Source organism: Chaetodon auriga, chromosome 14 (genome assembly GCF_051107435.1).
Source record: "Chaetodon auriga isolate fChaAug3 chromosome 14, fChaAug3.hap1, whole genome shotgun sequence".
In the NCBI taxonomy this organism is placed as follows: domain Eukaryota; kingdom Metazoa; phylum Chordata; class Actinopteri; order Chaetodontiformes; family Chaetodontidae; genus Chaetodon; species Chaetodon auriga.
Window position 1 is genome coordinate 15,298,977 of NC_135087.1, and position 18,296 is coordinate 15,317,272.

At 44.9% G+C, this 18,296-nt stretch overlaps 2 protein-coding genes across 7 annotated transcripts; both read left to right on the top strand.

The window, feature by feature from the left end:
• Window positions 1–10: 10 nt before the first annotated feature.
• On the top strand, window positions 11–13,107 carry LOC143331726 (inverted formin-2-like). Of its 6 annotated transcripts, none has more exons than XM_076748855.1 (23): window positions 11–271; window positions 3,399–3,800; window positions 4,320–4,435; window positions 4,645–4,804; window positions 5,471–5,504; window positions 5,790–5,931; window positions 6,094–6,226; window positions 6,488–7,096; window positions 7,788–7,933; window positions 8,060–8,121; window positions 8,206–8,308; window positions 8,427–8,512; window positions 8,627–8,727; window positions 8,807–8,877; window positions 8,968–9,075; window positions 9,168–9,238; window positions 9,346–9,466; window positions 9,571–9,735; window positions 9,980–10,082; window positions 10,198–10,350; window positions 10,644–11,501; window positions 11,775–11,828; window positions 12,568–13,107. In XM_076748855.1, exons 2-22 carry the CDS (start codon window positions 3,404–3,406, stop codon window positions 11,825–11,827), a joined length of 3,792 nt encoding a protein of 1,263 aa, XP_076604970.1. In that variant the 5' UTR covers window positions 11–271; window positions 3,399–3,403; the 3' UTR covers window position 11,828; window positions 12,568–13,107. The 6 variants fall into 6 exon arrangements, 4 of the variants coding, with proteins under 4 accessions (XP_076604970.1, XP_076604971.1, XP_076604969.1 ...); XR_013078158.1 differs by having other exon boundaries at window positions 53–271; window positions 10,198–10,294; XM_076748856.1 differs by lacking the exon at window positions 11,775–11,828.
• A 150-nt stretch (window positions 13,108–13,257) lies between these two features.
• adss1 (adenylosuccinate synthase 1) lies at window positions 13,258–18,291 on the top strand. The gene is made up of 13 exons (XM_076749532.1): window positions 13,258–13,601; window positions 14,558–14,660; window positions 14,756–14,818; window positions 14,914–14,964; window positions 15,069–15,135; window positions 15,292–15,399; window positions 15,479–15,560; window positions 15,647–15,773; window positions 15,866–16,020; window positions 16,585–16,709; window positions 16,868–16,965; window positions 17,081–17,230; window positions 17,458–18,291. Exons 1-13 carry the CDS (start codon window positions 13,413–13,415, stop codon window positions 17,508–17,510), a joined length of 1,371 nt encoding a protein of 456 aa, XP_076605647.1. The 5' UTR covers window positions 13,258–13,412; the 3' UTR covers window positions 17,511–18,291.
• The last annotated feature ends 5 nt before the right edge of the window (window positions 18,292–18,296 follow it).

Here is an 18,296-nt window from a genome sequence, read left to right on the forward strand (position 1 = left end):
TTGACCGGATGCCTTGGCTCGGTAATGTTGCTGTCTTGACGCTGTCAGTCTCACAACTAAGTGAAAGCTCGGGCCATCGCGATTTGAAAGCGGTGCCATCCGCATACCTCGCAGAGTTTGACCTGCCGCACAGTGCCGAAATTTTCACTAGATCCATGTGTCCTTTTTTGGCAGAATAAAAGGTGCTCCGGATGACTGTAAAGCGCTCCCCCATCTGACACACGCCAGAGGACGCGATTCTTCCAAGTGCATATTTATGGAATAAAACCAGGTAAGACACCATAGTCAGCCTGTGGATGATCTGTAACGATGCAACAGTGTATTGTGCTCTGACACGTGCAGGAACGAAAGTAATCCTCGTTATCGTTTTGTTTTTCTGGTGTCTTTTATTCGCCACAGTAAGGTGACCAGTCCCGTTATGTCCCCTGGCGTGTGGGGAAAATCGCAGCGCAAAGTAATGATGTTGCACCGTTAATGTCGCTATTCCAGGTCTCCCTTTATCGTAATGTACCAGTGCATAACGTAGAGGGGACAAACTGGCAATGATATTCAGGTGTCACAGTCCTGTCGCGCCATCCTGGAGGTGGTAATCGACTGTTCCCTCTAAACCTTCTTGCCTTGGACAGAATGAGGAGGAAGAAGGCTGTGATGGGAAAAAAAAAAAAAAAAAAATGTGTTGCCAAAGATCCACTTGAACTGAGGATTCCGGTGTTAAGGCTGCGTGTCGGAACATATGCGCTGTGGCTTGTTTTTTTTTTTGCTGGAAAAATCCCCAGACAGTAATGCGAATAAAGGAAACTCAACTCCAATCAGAAGATACAGTTGAACTCCTGAACGTGCTGGCAGACTTTGCAGGCATGTCGGTCACTCCCTTAAATAGCAGGGAGGGGAGGAGGGAAGGTTAGGATACCAACCTAATGTGCACCAGATGTTCGCTGTTGCATTAATCTTTCTTCAGATACTGTAAAAGACTTTGGATGAAGCTTGAATGTTGATGTATAATCGCTGATTCAGTGGCATAGTCTCATTTTATGGTACATATCCTCATCCTTTATCTCCCAACTATGTCTGCTTTTTCAAACAAACTGAGAAGAGAGCGAAAAATGTGCAAACTGCTGCATGAGGATGAATTGACTCCATCTAAATCTATTAGTTTCCTTCATTATTGCTGGCATACACTGAACAACTGCAGCAAAAATGCTCAGGCATAAGCTTTTGCATATGTCCAGGAAATCAATCCGTGAAGATGTCTCTGCATTTTCAGAAGTGTTGATGCTGTACAGTAGCAGTGGGCTGCCGCGTGGGCGGCTTAACCAGAGGACAGATGAGTGGGCTTGTCCTGTGCAGCAGTGAATCAGCCTGCTATTAGTGGTACATGTGGGAGCTCTGGCAGACAAGGTCGGCGAGCTAAAGTTGCTTATGTATTTGAGGAGCGCACAAAAGGATATGCAAATGGGTTTTTTTTTCCCATCTTGATCTTTGGCATTGCTGCCCAGATGTTTGCGCATGAACGGAACTTCCCTCCACTCTGGATCAAATCTGCATCCTTTGGAATGAAACTGAAATTTCAAAAGGGGAACATGAGCTGTCACACCAGCATGTTTATCTGAGCCAAGTTTCCTGCTCCAGCACAGTCCTTTCCTTCCCTCTGAAAACTTCCTGAGCTGTGCTTTGGAGTCAGCAAACGTGACACACACACACACCCTAGCCTTTGAGGCGTCATAGTCATAACTTCGACTGTGTGGGAACGTGAGTCCATTTAACAAAATTTTCAGTGCATTTCAATGAACTCTAGTAGCTTCACAAGTGTTCATGACTGTGAAAATTCTCTAGATAACAAGCATCAACTTGCAACTTTTGATCTCCACTCACACTGAACATGAAAGCACAATGTACCCCAGAATCAGAAGGTGTGTGAATATTGGTTTGGCGTAACTCTTTCATTCGTCTGAAAGGGGGGCAGGGAGCATTCCATCTATTTTGTGGCTAATGAACGAAGCTCTTTGAAGAGTATTGAGAAGGCCTATTGTAAAACACCATTGTCTGCCTGCTTGCTGCCAGGGTAACACTCTCACACTGACAGCAGGGCTGAAATGCTGCAGTCGGAGCTGACGAATGCCTTGCCAGAATATGTGAGAAAAGAAAAAGCCTCGTTTTACCTCACCTCTGCAGAGTGACTAGTGCTTACCGTTACTTTACTGAGCTCCTAACATGGAGAATCAGAGCAAAGCAGCAAAAGAGAAAGATAAAGGATAAAAAGCAGGTAAATTAGAGGACTTGTAAAAGCTATAAATCCTCCCAGGCTGGCTGTCTGAGTAACCTTTTTTTTGCAGAGCATTGTGTTTATTCATGCTTTTTACTCATTGCCTCATCTAGATGTTATCTTTGCCAAGTGTGAAATCAAGTCACGTCAAGTTTATTTAAACAGCACATTTCATACAATAGGTGTGGACTCAGCGTGCTTCAAATATAAAGCAAGAAGAAAATCATCAAAAGGTCACACGACAAGAACATACAGTATAAGACAAGACAGTGTTTTTAGCTTTTAGTCTGCTTTTAAAAGAAGACACTGCAGCAGTTCATGTGGTGGAGAATTCAAGAGCAGCAGGGAGAAGAAGAACCGCTCACGCTGTTCATTTATGCCAGGCCACCTAATATCACAGGGACAAAGTATTTTTAGACTTTTGAAGAAAGTTTTCCCCTTTTTTGGCCCGAACCCTTATCCTGTTGATTTTATTAGAGTGTGGGAACGTGTTTATACTAGTTACATGCACTGCAGCGGGTCGTCGTTCAGGCTCAGGGGTGAGACAGGTTGGTACAAGAGGGGACTGTGTTCTGGGGTTGTGCCAGAGAAGGCCAAGTGTGGGATCAATGTCTGCATTCATGTCGATGTCAGATATGTTTGCATGGTGTTTATGAAATGTTCTTCCTGTACATGACTTGTTTGTGTTTTCACAAGTGTGCCTTGTGTATGTTCTCCAGAGTTTATGTCCCACCGATGAGTTTGAAAATACAGTTATTTACGTAGTAAACTGCGATACGCTGTCCACGTCGAGCCTGGCTTTGTAGAGAGTTTTGTCGAGCCAACACGAGTCTCTTCTCTTTCAAGCAGGATTAAGTCGGAATGTTTGGCAGAGCTGGCGATGACTGGACTGCTGACATGTCTTTTACTCATCCACAGAAGTGCAGAGCTATCGTTTCCTATTCTGTTTTCCTTTCTGATAAGGCCTTGTTTTGGCCTGCTTCCTCTGGTCTGGATAGCAATGACGACACTGTACAGTGGACGATAGCACAAACAGACATGTGCAGTCCAAAACTAGCAGGCTTTTTTCTTAGAAATACAAGCTGAATAATATCTCTCATTAACACTGACTGTGTTTCCTTTCTTTCCTCCTCAGCCATCATGTCAGGGAAGTCAGATGGGAAAAAGAAGTGGGCGGCAGTGAGGGGTCGCCTGGGCTCCTCGCAGGACTCAGATACCCAGCAGGAGGCTAACCTGGAGAGTGCCGATCCGGAGCTGTGCATCAGGCTGCTGCAAGTCCCCACCGTGGTCAACTACTCTGGGCTGAAGCGTCGCCTGGAGGGCAGCGACCAGACATGGATGGTCCAGTTCCTGGAGCTGAGCGGGTTGGATCTCCTCCTGGAGGCCCTGGACCGGCTCTCGGGGCGGGGATGCTCTCGCATCGCCGACGCCCTTCTGCAGCTCACCTGCGTCAGCTGCGTCCGGGCAGTGATGAACTCCTCCGCGGGGATCCACTTCATTATAGAGAATGAGGGATACATCCGGAAGCTCTCCCAAGGTTGACCACACCCTCCATTTTGTGAAAAATCATCACAGTTACAAAACTCCATATAGTGTCCATACGATTACAGAGATAAATATTTCACGTATACTGAACTATTATAGTATATCGACCTGTTCATTCATTTGTAAAATTTTGTCAAATTTGGTCGCAAGTCAGCTGATTAAACAGTTCCCTGTGACTCACCCTGCAGAGCTGAATTTTCCAGTCATGTGCTCTGCTTTATATACAGAGATGAATCATTATGGGTTACTTCAGGAGATCCCTGAAAATGCAGTGTCACAGTGTGTTGTGAATATTGGATTTCCCCACGTTCACACACAAACACATTTATCTTCAGTACAGCGCCACATCTTTAGAGAGCAAAGTTCAACCTGAGTTGCCTCAAAGGCGGTGAAACAAAGCATCGTGTTGGGTCTGGACACAAAGCGGGAAGGGGTAGAGATAGGTGCTCGCTTTTAAGAGAAACAGATGGGAAATAGGAGCGTATTAATGTGTGATCTTGATGCTCCGCAGCCTTGGATACTTCCAACACCATGGTGAAGAAGCAAGTGTTTGAGCTGCTTGCTGCCCTCAGCATGTTCTCCACAGACGGCCATCGTCTCGCACTGGATGCCCTGGACCACTACAAGGCAAGCTGATGAATATATCATGCCTCTTACATTGTTTTTGAGCAGTTAAGTTGTTGTGAGATTTACCTGACATGACCCTACAGCATCACTCTGAGTAACAGATGCTTTGACAGTGCCATCTAGTGGTTGACTGCATGCACAAGCATTATAATCATGTAGAATCACAGTCTTCCTCAATGAAACTAAGGTGACTTTGATTTCCCCTTCAGGGCGTGAAGACACAGCAGTATCGCTTCAGCGTGATCATGAATGAGCTGCACACCACAGACAACGTCCCGTACATGGTCACACTCCTCAGCGTCATCAACGCCATCATCTTTGGCTCAGATGACCTCAGGCACAGAGATAAGACGAGGAAGGAGTTTATCGGTAGGCGCTCTGTTTGGATGCTGTTTGACAATTAACTGGGAGTCTAGAGTCACATCACGAGTTCGGTCACACTGTGGTAAACAGTGTTTCCCCTCTGTACTGAAAGTGTGCAGAGAAGAAAGCAGGCCATCAGCAGGAGCTCTATTGCAAATATCCCTGTCACTGGGTCTGTCTAAGAATAGGTCTGACGGCCTCATTCTCACTTTGACAAAACGCCCGAGAACTGAGCAAACCCCTAGTGGGTAAAGCATTGTGTACTTGTGCATTTTAACCCCATAACTAGTGACATTAAATGAAAATCTAATGTGATTTCAGTGATATCTGTGTGAGTGATCCATCTGTCTGTAGTGGATTATTCTTTCTGATGGCCTGTGGAGTCTGTCCCAGTAAATACTGGCCAAAAACAGGATTAACCCTGCACTGCTGGGCCTTTTCCCCGTGAGGCTAGTTTGACAAATATGTCATTGTTGCAACAGTATCTTGGACCAATCAGATGCTTCTTTGACCACTCCCCTTTAGTTTGATCGCTCACCTGCTGCCAATTACCAGAAAGCTGACATATGCCACTGTGAAGAGATGTATGACACCTTTCAAACATAAACTTTTGTAAAAACTGATAAGTGAGTGTTGTGATCCTCAGGTTTGTGTTTTATTGTTGTTTTGCAGGGCTTCAGTTACTTGATATTCTGCCAAAGTTAAGGTAAACCCTCCTTCTCTTCACGTTTGATTTTTTTAGACTTGCTGTGTCTCTAAAGCAGGTTTAATGCAACAAGTGAACTTTTAAAGGTTGCTTTTAAGTCCATAATCATTGTAATTTCGATGAGCAAGTAAATGGTGCTTTTAGGAAAAGATGTTTGAAATTTGTGTCCATTAATGACAGTAATTTGCACAAAGGAGCGAGCCGTTGCTTTTTAGAAATTTGAATGTGGCATTTAAATGGGATGGAGTGTCCCCCGTCAGTGAAATATGTGTGGCTCATTTGCAGGGAGCAGGAGGATGAAGACTTGATTATTCAGTGTGAAGCTTTTGAAGAGGCAATGGCTGAAGATGAGGAGGAGCTGCTGCGGGTCTATGGGGGCATTGACATGAGTAATCACCTGGAGGTTTTCACTACACTCTTTAACAAGGTCTGACTGGCTTTATCATGATTGAATCCACCTTTTGTTACAGATGCCACCTAGTAAAGGAAGTGCCAATTGTTTTTCCGTGTCATTAAGTTTTTTACATGTAGGTATGTGAACATGACAAGCCCTCCTCATGTGCGTGCATGCATGTGTTGGTGTGTGCAGGTGAGCAGCTCTCCAGCCTCCCTCCAGCTGCTGTCCATCCTGCAGACGTTGTTGGTGCTGGGCCCGACCCGCTCCGATATCTGGCTGGCTCTGGAGGCCCTCACTAACAGAGCCATACTGCTGGCCCAGGACTGTGAGTCAGCACTGAAGCAACAATACATTCACTTTAGGTCAACACTCTGAGGAGGATAATGGCTCCATAATGGCCTCCTCTGTGAGTCGTGTGTGAAGGGGAGTGTTTATCCAGGATAAATAGATTGTAGCGATGAAAAGGGCGCAGCTGTTGACAGGACGGCTGAAAGCTTCTGTTTCAGTGAGAGAAGTAGTTTCACAGGGGTTGTGTGTGTGTGTGTGTGTGTGTGTGTGTGTGTGTGTGTGTGTGTTTGCGCTCCAGCTCAGATGGAGTCCTGTGAGAAGATCATGCAGCGGCTGATGTTCTCCAAAGGCTGTGAAGGTCGTCATGAAGTGGACGGGCAGCTGCAGAAAGCGGATAAGGCCGTGCAGACCGATGTGGACCACCAGGACAAAGACGAGTCAGACAAAGGCGTCACGTCCTCTCAGAAGCCGCTGTGTGCTGCTCCTCCACCCCCACCTCCTCCTCTACCCCCAAGTATGACTGGGCCCCCGCTCCCACTTTCTAACCAGTGCCCACCTCCACCTCCGCCCCCGCCTCCACCTCCTCCTCCACCGCTACCTGGAGGGTTTGGTGGACCCCCGCCACCCCCTCCCTTGCCTGGAATGCCACCGCCGCCACCACCACCACCGCTTCCCGGTGCTCCAGGCATGGCACCACCACCACCTCCGCCACCACTACCAGGGATGGGTGGTGGACCACCCCCGCCACCTCCCTTACCTGGCATGGCACCTCCTCCTCCTCCCCCCCCAGGCATGATAGTGGCTCAGAGTAGCCAGGCCCTTGGGTGCGCCGCACCCCTAAAGGCAAGCCGATGTCCCACCCTGAGGATGAAAAAGCTCAACTGGCAGAAACTCCGCGCTGTTACTGGTGAGTGGATAAAACATTCTTGTGATGGTGCAACAGTCATTTACATGTTTATGGATGCAGCAATCCCAGGTGGGGTGAGATTTAAGGCTGAGCTAATTTTAACTACTTTATATACTGTTGGGTGGTTTAATTGACCGCAATGCATCATATTCTGTAATATCTGCGTATGTCTGTAGGGTCACTGTCCTGTGAGAACCACGGATCTCTGAAAAGCCAACTTCTCCTGAGCTCAGAGAGAAGTCCTGTTTCAACCCATAAAGGAACAGTTGATCCTTCAGTTTAACACAAACATTCAAAATCACCAAATTTGGAGATGCATGGTTTTCACTGGACGGGAAAAGTAGGAAAAAATGTAATCTGAAAGTAACAATAACTAAGCTATTATTCACCCCTTGAGTTTAAATAGATGTTTTAAATAAAACAGTGGGAAATGTCAGTAAGGATATTGGCAGAGGGCATCCATGTAGAGACGAGCTGATGGTGTGGCAACACTGATGTAAACAAACTAAACATAAACAGACCATTATTCCAGATTTGGTTATTATCTAATGTGGGCGTAGCAGAGGATTCCCCTGCCTCTTAACTTTCAAATGAGTTTCAGCCATGGTGTGATGTTGATACAAAATGGTGCTGCATGAGCTCATGACAGGTTTGTCTCTTCCTGCACACACACACACACACGGACACACAGATGGTCACTCCATGTGGGCCTCGGTTCAGAAAGAGCCTCCTCCTCACGAGCCGGACTACAGCAGTATCGAGCAGCTGTTCTGTCTCCCGGTGACCGAGCACAAAGACAAGGGGGCAGCTGCTCCTGTCAAGAAGGAGCCTAAAGAGGTGCGCTTGGTCAACAACACTCGACACGGCTCCTCTGAGCCGCAGCACTGAGAACAAACACCCGAATATCAGAGCTGAATAATCAATACACCCCTCTAACGTCTTCTTCTTTTTCTTTCAATGTAGATTACATTCATTGATCCAAAGAAAAACTTGAATTTGAACATATTCCTGAAGCAGTTCAAATGGTAATATATTCCACATTATTTTTTGATGTTTTAACATATTTTCGGCCATTTTCCAGCTCAGTATTTCTCATTTTTTCTGTCCAGCAAAAATGAGGACTTTGTAGCCATGATTCAGAATGGGGACCGGACTAGGTTTGATGTAGAGGTGCTGAAACAGCTTCTAAAGCTCTTGCCAGAGAAACATGAGGTTTGTACTGTTCTCCATTCTTACCTTTTTCACACATACATCTGCCATTAAGAGCCCACTTTCAAATGGCAAATGTCTGACTCACAGTCTTGTTTTTATTTTATTTTTTTTTATGTAGATTGAAAATTTGAAGTCTTTCCAAGGAGAAAAAGACAAGCTGGCAAATGTTGACCGCTTCTACACCTCCCTCCTCACTGTGCCTTGGTAACTTTGTTGTTTTTTTTTTTTTTCCTCCGGTTCTGTTAATCAGGAGCGTGCTGCATGTGTTCTGTCATACTTGGCTCCTTATTTACTTTGCTTCCTGGCTTGTCTCCCCAGCTATCAGTTGAGGATTGAGTGCATGTTGTTGTGTGAGGAGACTTCATCGGTGTTGGATATGCTCAAACCTAAAGTCAAGCTGGTGGAGGAGGCCTGCCAGTGTAAGTAAGCCCAAGGCCTTCAGATATAGTGGCATGCTGTCTGTATCATCACATTAACATGATGTAACGCAATTCTCAGCCCTCAGAATGAGCACGCTCATGCCCAGCTTCTGCAGGCTCATCCTTGACGTTGGAAATTTTCTCAACTATGTAAGAACCTCTCTGGTCTTATGTATTTTTTATCTTACTTATCTGACATTCAGACAGGGCTTGCATTTTTAATCTTTGGTCTACTTCCAGGGAAGTCACACAGGGAACGCTGAGGGGTTCAAGATCAGCTCTCTGCTCAAGCTTACAGAGACCAAGGCCAACAAGGGCCGCATCACGCTGCTTCATCACATCCTGGAGGTACACAAACTGGCTCACAGCTGCCGTAACTTTTTTTTTCCCCCCTAATTGTGACCAGTTTAATCACTCAATGTGTGGCTTGTTTTGCAAAGGAAGCAGAGGCGAACCACCCGGAGCTGTTGGCGCTGCCAGATGATATAGAGATCTGTCAAAAAGCAGCAGGGTATAGAAACCTTTCACATCGACTTCAGCTCATGGTTTTCTTTTTTAATTGGTCCTCAGTGGATCAGTAAGAGACATATAACCAAAGATTTTGCACTTTGTCCTCAGAGTTAATCTGGACTCTGTTCAGGCAGAAGCCAGTGCCTTACTGAAGCGACTGAATGAGACAGCCAGGAAGGTCTCCAACTCTGTGGAAGAGGTGAAGGAGCAGTATGCAAAACCTCTTGAGGTAAGATGATGGTCTCTGTTTTCCCTGCAAATTAAGCCAAATTTTGTTAACTTGACACTGTTCTTGGAGGCTGGATCTGAGGTCCTCCTTTTTCTCTGCTGCAGGAGAATGTGGAGGCATGTCAAGCTTTAAGCGAAAGGTTCACCACGATGGAGAAGAAGAAGAGCGAGCTGGCTGTCTACTTGTGTGAAGATGCCAGTAAGCTGTCGCTTGAGGAGCTCTTCGGAACCATCAAGACTTTTCGAGAACTTTTCATCAAGGCGCTGAAGGTCAGGGAGGATACTTTGTTGATGTTAATGATATATATGTGTGTGCATGACTACAGTAGACGTATGCACTGCACAGTTATGCCTCCTCTTGGTTATGGAGCAGAGTTTTCTTTGGAGCATGGGTATCATTATACTGTGGAAAAACTGGAGCATGTCAATGCCTCTGCTCAAATGATACAAAGACAAATTGCTATGTACAGTGTGTGCTTGGCAGTGAGTGGCATCCTGACTTTCATGATAACAGGAAAACAAAACCAGGAGAGAACAGGCAGCCAAGGCTGAGAAGAGAAAGAAGCAGCTGGCAGAGGAAGAGTCCAAGAGACAGAAGGGAGAGAATGGAAAAATAAGTAAGTTGTGAACAGCCTTTCCTTTCTTGTCTCACTGTACTCGCAATTCCGAAGCATGATGTAATTTGACTTGAGCATGTGTTTGAGACAATCTTTTTTTCCTCTCTTTTACCAGTCAAGAGAGGCATCGTGCCACAGGACGACGGCTGCATCATCGACCACCTCCTGGCGGATATCAGGAAAGGTTTCAGCCTTAGAAAGACCAGGCCAAGGTGCGATTCGGAAAGCCTCCCTTCTAGTGAAATGCGTAGGGATACCTGCCCATCTGGTAAGGACAAGAGACTGTGGCCCCCATCCGCAGTTCCTAGCTCCGCTCCTGAGCCACTTAACTGTGAGCTACAACACAGCCTTTCTGCTTTATCTAGGCTCTGTTTTGTGCTTTAACACCCAGGTGCTATCTGCACTACGCTAGCTCCATCATTTAGTTGCTTTGCCGAGCTCCATTAGCATTTTATTTTCATGCATCTTTGCTCCCTGTGAAATATCATTCCATTTCAAAGATAATAATGCTTTTTAATGCACATACCTTCACCATCAACACTAACTTCCTCTCCCCCTCAGGTTCAAGTGTGAAGCCTGTAGAAGAAGAAGCCGCAGAAATAGCCACCATTTCCGCTTCCACCAAACCGCAGACCGAGGGTCACCCGCCCAGCACAGGCGAAGTGAACGGCTTCATCAGCCCATCAGAAGAGACTCCACCAGCACCGAAAAGTTCAGTGCAAGACGGAACAGCTATACCTCCCAACACACTCCCAGGAGAAGCAGCCATGGCAATGCAGGATGGGCAACACCCACAGAAACCTGCAGCATCTTCGCTGGATACGACCCAATCTCAGCCTCAGGTTGAAGCAGAGCACCGACCATCTCTCCCCACAAATGACTTTTCGTTAGATTCAACCGAGACCAGCGCATTCAGCCCATCTTCCCTCTCCGATCTGGACCTGCTGGAGGCCGCGTCAGATGGTACTTCCAGCCTGGTTCCTGAGAAGCTAACACCTGAGGAGCCAGCAGACATTAGTGTGAATGTTCAGATCAAGGAAAGCCCTTTACCTAATACAGACAATTTGACACAGAGTAGTGAAAGCCATATAACAGATATAACAGGAGGAGTGAAAGGTGAAACTAGTGATAAAATAAGCCATTTAACAGAGACTGTAGAGCAAGAGAAAGGTGGAGATGAGCAGGGGAGCATTAGTGTAAAAACACCGGGCCAAGATGAGGTCCAGGTGAGTTCTAAACTTTCAGACCATAAAAGCAACGTGAGTACACTCAGTGAGAGCATCGAGGGGTGGGACGTCCCTGATGGACTGCAGTCAGAAGATCTGCCATCAGTGTCTGAAGAGGTGCCTCCATCCCTTCAGCCCGAACCAAAGAAACGGCAGAGCCTTTTTAAGCGAAACAAAAAGAAGAGTACTCAAGGTAATCCATCTATTAACTTAAATAAAGATCACGTTTGGAATGCTAGTCTCTCGATGTGTCTTAAATCGAAATCCTTATATGCTTTGCTTTTATTTCATTTAGCATTTTACATTTTAATGCATGGGCTATTTTAGCGTATGTCCCTAAGGATTTTGTATGATAACATGCATTTTATTAAAGAGTGTTGATTTGCAGATTTAATATGAACTGGATTTAAATATGGTCCGTTTGTTTGAATGCTCTGTTTTCCGTTCTGACTCTCTGACACACAAGGTAACAGTGGGAAAGGACACACTAAGCATAAAAAAGGCTGTGTGTTGCAGTGAGGTAGGTCAAATCGATGGGCTGGCAAACTGTAAGCAGGAACATCGTCTTAGTGAATTCAGTCACCGTCGAAGCTTCGTCCCAAATAACACGTCATTTGTTGGTCTAACTGGAATCTGGATCTCATTTGTCTCTGTTGTCCAGCTTTTTAGCACTTGCTCTCACTTTAACACTTTTCTAATTCAGTGGTGGTCAGGCGCAAAATCTCTAACAGCATTTAATCAAATGTGTCTTGAAGTGATTCTAAATGTCCATGAAACCAGGGGGGGAAATAATCTGAAGCGTGTGATCATATAGAGCAATTAATCCTCTTTAATAAGTGGCTGGTTTATCTAACATCAGGTTTCTCATCTCAAACAGCCTTGCAGTTTTGTGAAGTCTTTGTGAAGTCATCGTGGACTGAGTTATTTCATGAAAGCTGTCAGTTTTGTGTCTCTTCTTCCATATTTTCTTGTCCATTCCCCAAATCTGCAGCTGGGACTGTTTAACCTACTAACACAGTCTAGTGTGCTTCCTGTAAACTGTGCTTCATTAATCTGACTTTGATGAAAGATATAACCACTGTACTGTCTGTGATGTAAATGCATTAAAGATGTTTTTACCATAAAAAAAAAAGTTGAACATATTAAAGCTGATGTAGCCACGGCTGCAAGCTGTAGATATAATAACTTTAAGAGGTATCAAAGTCTTTTATTTAGATGTATTTGATTCTGACTATTCATTTTAGTCTTTGTTTCCCCAGGCGACTCGAGGAAGAGGAAATCAAGAGGAAGAAGAAAATGTTAATTTCTGAACTGGAAGGACTGAAGTATATTTTATATTGTGAGACTATATGAATATTGACTCCTTGGAGAGGATGCTGAGGTCTTCCTTTTGCAGTGATTTAAGACCAAGAAGAAGAAACACATGGATTGCTGCGACCTTCACAGCATGAATGTTATTGTGTCACTTTATGTAAATGAGTTGTAGTTTTTGTGTATGAGTGGTTTTGATTCAGAACTATTCAAAAGAGTTGAATATGCTTTATATGTTTTGTACTCTTGTTGTAATATGCAGTGACTGTGTTTTGCTACCGTATACGCTATTTACTGTTCAGCACCCATAGAAAGATGCAGTGTTTGGTGCAAGATGTTTAACTGATCAAAACACAGCTGCTTGAAAACCGTGTCTTCATTTCTTTCTTCATTAGCCAGATGATCTCTAACAGAAAATATAAGGACGGCATTTAATGGATTGTAACTTTTAATGTTAAATATATTTTAATAAAAGTGGATTTACTGTTCAGCTGTTTTTAATCAACCTTTTCACACAGATGAGGCAAACAGAAAGCCTCACTATGAAGGCTACGTCCAGTAAATGTCATAGCGGGCTTTTAAAGGGTGGATCTGTCACCATACATCCCTGTGGCTGTTGTGGAAAGGCTATTTTCTCTTTGCTTGAACAGCCTTGGAGACAACTTGGCAGCGCACAGTTACGCACTCCTGCGCGTCTGGCTCTGACATCATCGGCTATGAAGTTACAGATATGGCAATGCCACTCTTGCAGACACAGTCTTCTTGAGGCGGACGGAGTAAAGCCACCGCCGTCATGTCGCTCACCTGGTCGGCGAAAGACCACAAAAACACGAATCAACCCGCCGCGACCGGACAGAAGCGGCCGCGCAGCGACGCTTGGAACAAAGCGACGGTGGTGCTCGGTGCGCAGTGGGGAGACGAAGGCAAAGGGAAAGTCGTCGACTTGTTGGCGACTGAAGCAGACGTCGTGTGCAGATGTCAGGTAAATGTTTGGATTCGTGATTTGAGATGAGCGTTCACTGGGGCGTGTCCGTGTATTACTGCTGAATGCCGTTTTTTCCTATCAATTCATAACCTCTCGACGGAATCTGTCTCTTAATGGGTGGCCTGGTGGAGCGCAACAGGTGCTCCGGGTGAAAACACTTGCACCTCTGTGATTTGGGGAATACATATCAGAATATGGATGAGCTCGGAAACCTTCTTGACTGCCACATTAAACCACATGGAGCGTTTACTGTAGCTTGGAAACGGTGCAGTCAAGGATTTAAATGATGATTCAACTCAAATTTCAAAACATTTTCCAGATCCACAATGTCTGTTCATCATTTTAGGATCAGCAAGTGCAACTTATGAGGCTGATTTATCTGCTCATTCTGTTACCCACCACTAAACCTGCTCATCCAGCTGATCACAAAGAGATTATGGAGAGAAAAGATTGGATTTGAGATGGTTAAATTCAGAATAAAAACAACTACAGAGCGGTCTGTTTCTGTGCACTTACATAAGACACATAACCCTCTGGTCAGAACTCAGAGGTCACTTCAGCACTGGGACACACAGTGAAATCTGCCAACAGTTGCTGTGTTGTACTTTCTCCACTGACAGGACTAGCACCCTGTGTTCTGGAGGCTTGAGAGCCCCACCCACCGGGCTGGAGCGAGGTCACATTCTCAGGGTGGCTGGATATGTGAGAAGGCCAGGTCTGAGCCGGGGATCCACCAGCACCAGCCAAGTCTGTTAAAATAGGTGCTGGTAAAGCTCTGAATTGGGAAGAGGGTGGCTTATCGCTGTCTCACGAAAATAACATGAGACGTGTGTGAGGCTGAATCTTCTGTGGTGGTCTTGGGTGTTAACATCATACTGTATTTGATGAGATCGTCGTGAAAACGTTGACAGCACAAGCTGTGGACATAATGTGTACCTTGCTTTGATTTACAGGGGGGCAACAACGCAGGACACACGGTGGTAGTGGATGGCAAGGAGTATGACTTCCACCTTCTCCCCAGTGGAATCATCAACCCCAAAAGCATATCACTCATTGGTAAGAGCGTTAACTTTCAGCTTTACAGACACAGCAGTCATGACAGAAAGCATGTGCAGGTGAGTCCTCATGTCCCTCTTCCTCTGCCCTTGTAGGAAATGGAGTGGTCATACATCTACCTGGCTTGTTTGAGGAAGGCGATAAAAATGAGAAGAAAGGTATCTAAAGAAAGAATACGCTTCACACAAAATGCTCTGGTGTTCATTCAGATGAGCGCATTCTCACATAGCTGTGATTTCTATTCCCTGAACAGGTCTGAAAGGCTGGGAGAAGAGACTAATTGTCTCAGACAGAGCTCACCTTGGTGTGTAGAGCATGTTTGATGGTCTATAGAAACACAGCCTGCATAAACCGTATGTTTCTGTGTGAAGGTTGTCTTCTATTGATTTGTTTTCTGTCCCTGTGCAGTGTTTGATTTCCATCAGGTTGTCGATGGCCTTCAGGAGACTGAAAGACAAGCACAAGAAGGAAAGAAGTAAGGGGAAGGGAAGGGCAGGCAGAAGGTTCAGAGTGAGCCAGACCTGCCAACATTGTGTCAAAAGACAATACGCCACAGCACAGTCAGTACAAATCTACATTCATCCCACACATTATTTCATCGCTCTCTAATGCTTGTGTTGCATGATAACAGCATTGGAACGACCAAGAAGGGTATTGGACCTGCATACTCCAGCAAAGCATCTCGCACAGGCCTGCGTGTGTGTGACCTCCTGGGTGACTTTAAGGACTTCTCCATGAGGTTGGGATCATGGGAAATACTTAACTTTACAAAACCAACACTATAATGTTACACCATTCATGATTTCCTCTCCTTTCAGATTCAAGAACCTCGTCCACCAGTACCAATCCATGTATCCATCCTTGACAGTTGATGTTGAGGACCAACTGAAAAAACTCAAGGTACACACTGACAACTAGCAAGTAACAAATGACTGTTGTCGCCTCCAAGAAGAAAAAACACCTTTCTGTCTCCTTGTCTCATGCAGGAATACGCTGAGAGATTGCGGCCGATGGTCAGAGATGGGGTTTATTACATGCATGAAGCCCTTCATGGACCTCCAAAGAAAATTCTGGTTGAAGGGGCCAATGCTGCTCTCCTTGACATTGACTTTGGTAGGGTCAGCAGGGATTAAAAAAAAAATGCATACTGTGTGTGACTTGTTTGGAATCTGTGCTATACCAACCTATAAAATGATTCTCCTCAGGCACATATCCTTTTGTGACATCATCAAACTGCACCGTGGGCGGAGCGTGCACTGGTCTCGGCATCCCCCCTGTCAATATCGGTGATGTGTTTGGTGTATCAAAGGCCTACACCACCAGAGTGGGAATTGGAGCTTTCCCCACAGAACAACTCAATGTAAGAGCTTGATATCACTGAAGTGAATTAGTGAGATGATACTGGCACGTGCATGCTAGATGTCGCCACGTCGTCCTCGCTTTCCCATCCTTCACTGGTATGAAGAGAGACACTTGACATGTTATGTAACTCGCTGATAATGAGCTTGATGTGTACTGTTTGTTTGTGATCATGTGGCTGACACACAGGCGGTGGAGGGAACGGGAGGGGCGGGGTTGTTCTCTGCCTGAGTGCAGCTGTCAAATTTTGTGAGAGACGGACTCAAACACTCTTTACCTCTTATGCAGATCACATGTTGAGCAGGATAAATTTAGGGCCAGGTTCAGGATATATTTACTGTGAGAGCTGGGGTTATGTTACTTGTCACGGGAGCTGACCATAGGAACATAGGTCAGGGTGTTTAAACTTTATCCCCCAAGGCACATGTGATGTTTATTGTACTCAGCTGTTTGTAAAACCAGTGCACTGATTGCATGTTTTCCGTGGGATTTTTACCTGACATCATTTAAGGTCATGTTGAATAATTAAGCGGCAGGTCTGCTTTTTTTTCCCTGTTCACTGCAGGCAGTAGGAGAGCTGCTGCAGACGAGGGGTCATGAGGTTGGTGTCACCACAGGAAGGAAGCGACGTTGTGGGTGGTTGGATCTCGTCATTGTCAGATACGCTCACATGATTAATGGCTTCACCGCGTGAGTGACTTGAGCAGATTTAGCAAGACATCAGGTGTTTTGTGGTTGTTATGTTTTTGAAACATATTTACATATTTTAGACATCATATATTCCATTTCAGTAATGATGAAGAGCACATGTTAAACAGTTCTCCTATGACCTGTTACCCATCCAACAGCATTGCTTTGACAAAACTTGACATTCTGGATGTGTTGGATGAAATTAAAGTTGGAGTCGCCTACAAACTCAATGGAAAAAGAATTCCCCATTTCCCAGGTGATTTAACAGAAGGGACAGCATGTAGAATGAGACTCATAAACCCATCTGCTTTGTTTGATGGCAGATAATATTGATTTAAAGATTGGTAATAATGGATTTCTTTTAATCATAGCCAACATGGACGTGTTGCAAAAAGTGGAGGTTGAGTATGAGACCTTCCCTGGTTGGAAGATGGACACGTCCGCAGCCAGGAAGTGGAGCGACCTGCCAGCCAAGGCGCAAAACTACATCCGCTTCATTGAGAACCACATTGGAGTTCCCAGTACGTTTGACACAAAATAAAAAACACACGTCTCAATTTTGCTTTGCACAGCACTCTGAATATAAATGTAAAACATTTGCTGTGAAGGCCTCCAAGTCAATATCATAGTAATGTCTGATTTCCATTTGGGGGCGCTGTTTCACTTCTCAGGAACAGCTTTTTCCAATATGAACGCTTATGACTCCAACTTTTCTAATCTTTTTCTCCATTTCTGTCTCTCTCCTCAGTCAAGTGGGTTGGTGTTGGCAAGTCCAGAGAGTGCATGATCCAGATGTTCTAAAGGCAGACCTTTATTGCCTCTTGATGGAAGCACAGACAAAGTGGCATGTTGTGGCATTTCATCACCTAAAATGACCTTCTCCACCAGCTAATAAACAAAACATCCATGTAACCTTTGAGCAATGTTGGCTGTATTTGTTGTGTTGAAGTCAAACATTCTTCTTTTATTATTGCAATGGTTGGATTTAATCATCAGCTGCTTGTCAATCTATGGCTGTATTACCAATTAAACCAGAATAAATGTTTTCAAATAAAAGCTAGCACATCCATGGTGGACACCCTATAGATAATTCACCAGCTTGACTGTCTGCCAAGTAAACATGATTATTTAATGGTTCATAAAACATGAACTGTTACAAATGTGTGTGTGTGTGTGTGTGTGTGTGTGTGTGCGCGCGCGCGCGTGCGTGTGTGTGTGTGTGTGTTAGAACTGTGTTGATCATTATTTTAAGGTATAGAAAAAAGAAAATCTCATTGACTCATTTAAATCTTAAATGTGATGGAGAGAACACATTATTTCACATTTTTCATATTTGAAAAAGCTCTTCTTCCTGTCCTTGGTTGTATTTGTGGTGTGTGAGCTTTGCTCCAAGTGTTCCACCGATTTCTAGATTTTAATTTCTGAAATTTAAAAACGGAAATTACAAAATTGGCGACAGTCAGTGGCGGCAATGCGGTGTAGATGAAGTTTATCGTGGAAACGAAGATCACGTGATACCAGATGAGTTGTCTGATTGGTTCTGAGCTTTCACGTGATAATAAAAGATGTGTGTGATTGGTTCCCTAT

Excerpts from the sequence above, each read along its gene's own strand:
- LOC143331726 (XM_076748854.1), top strand. The coding sequence starts at position 3,404 with ATGTCAGGGAAGTCAGATGGGAAAAAGAAGTGGGCGGCAGTGAGGGGT. Across the intron at positions 6,227-6,487 it reads CATACTGCTGGCCCAGGACT|CTCAGATGGAGTCCTGTGAG; the intron begins GTGAGTCAGCAC and ends TTTGCGCTCCAG. Across the intron at positions 7,097-7,787 it reads GAAACTCCGCGCTGTTACTG|ATGGTCACTCCATGTGGGCC; the intron begins GTGAGTGGATAA and ends ACGGACACACAG.
- adss1 (XM_076749532.1), top strand. The coding sequence starts at position 13,413 with ATGTCGCTCACCTGGTCGGCGAAAGACCACAAAAACACGAATCAACCC. Across the intron at positions 14,661-14,755 it reads CAAAAGCATATCACTCATTG|GAAATGGAGTGGTCATACAT; the intron begins GTAAGAGCGTTA and ends CTGCCCTTGTAG. Across the intron at positions 15,561-15,646 it reads ACCAACTGAAAAAACTCAAG|GAATACGCTGAGAGATTGCG; the intron begins GTACACACTGAC and ends TGTCTCATGCAG.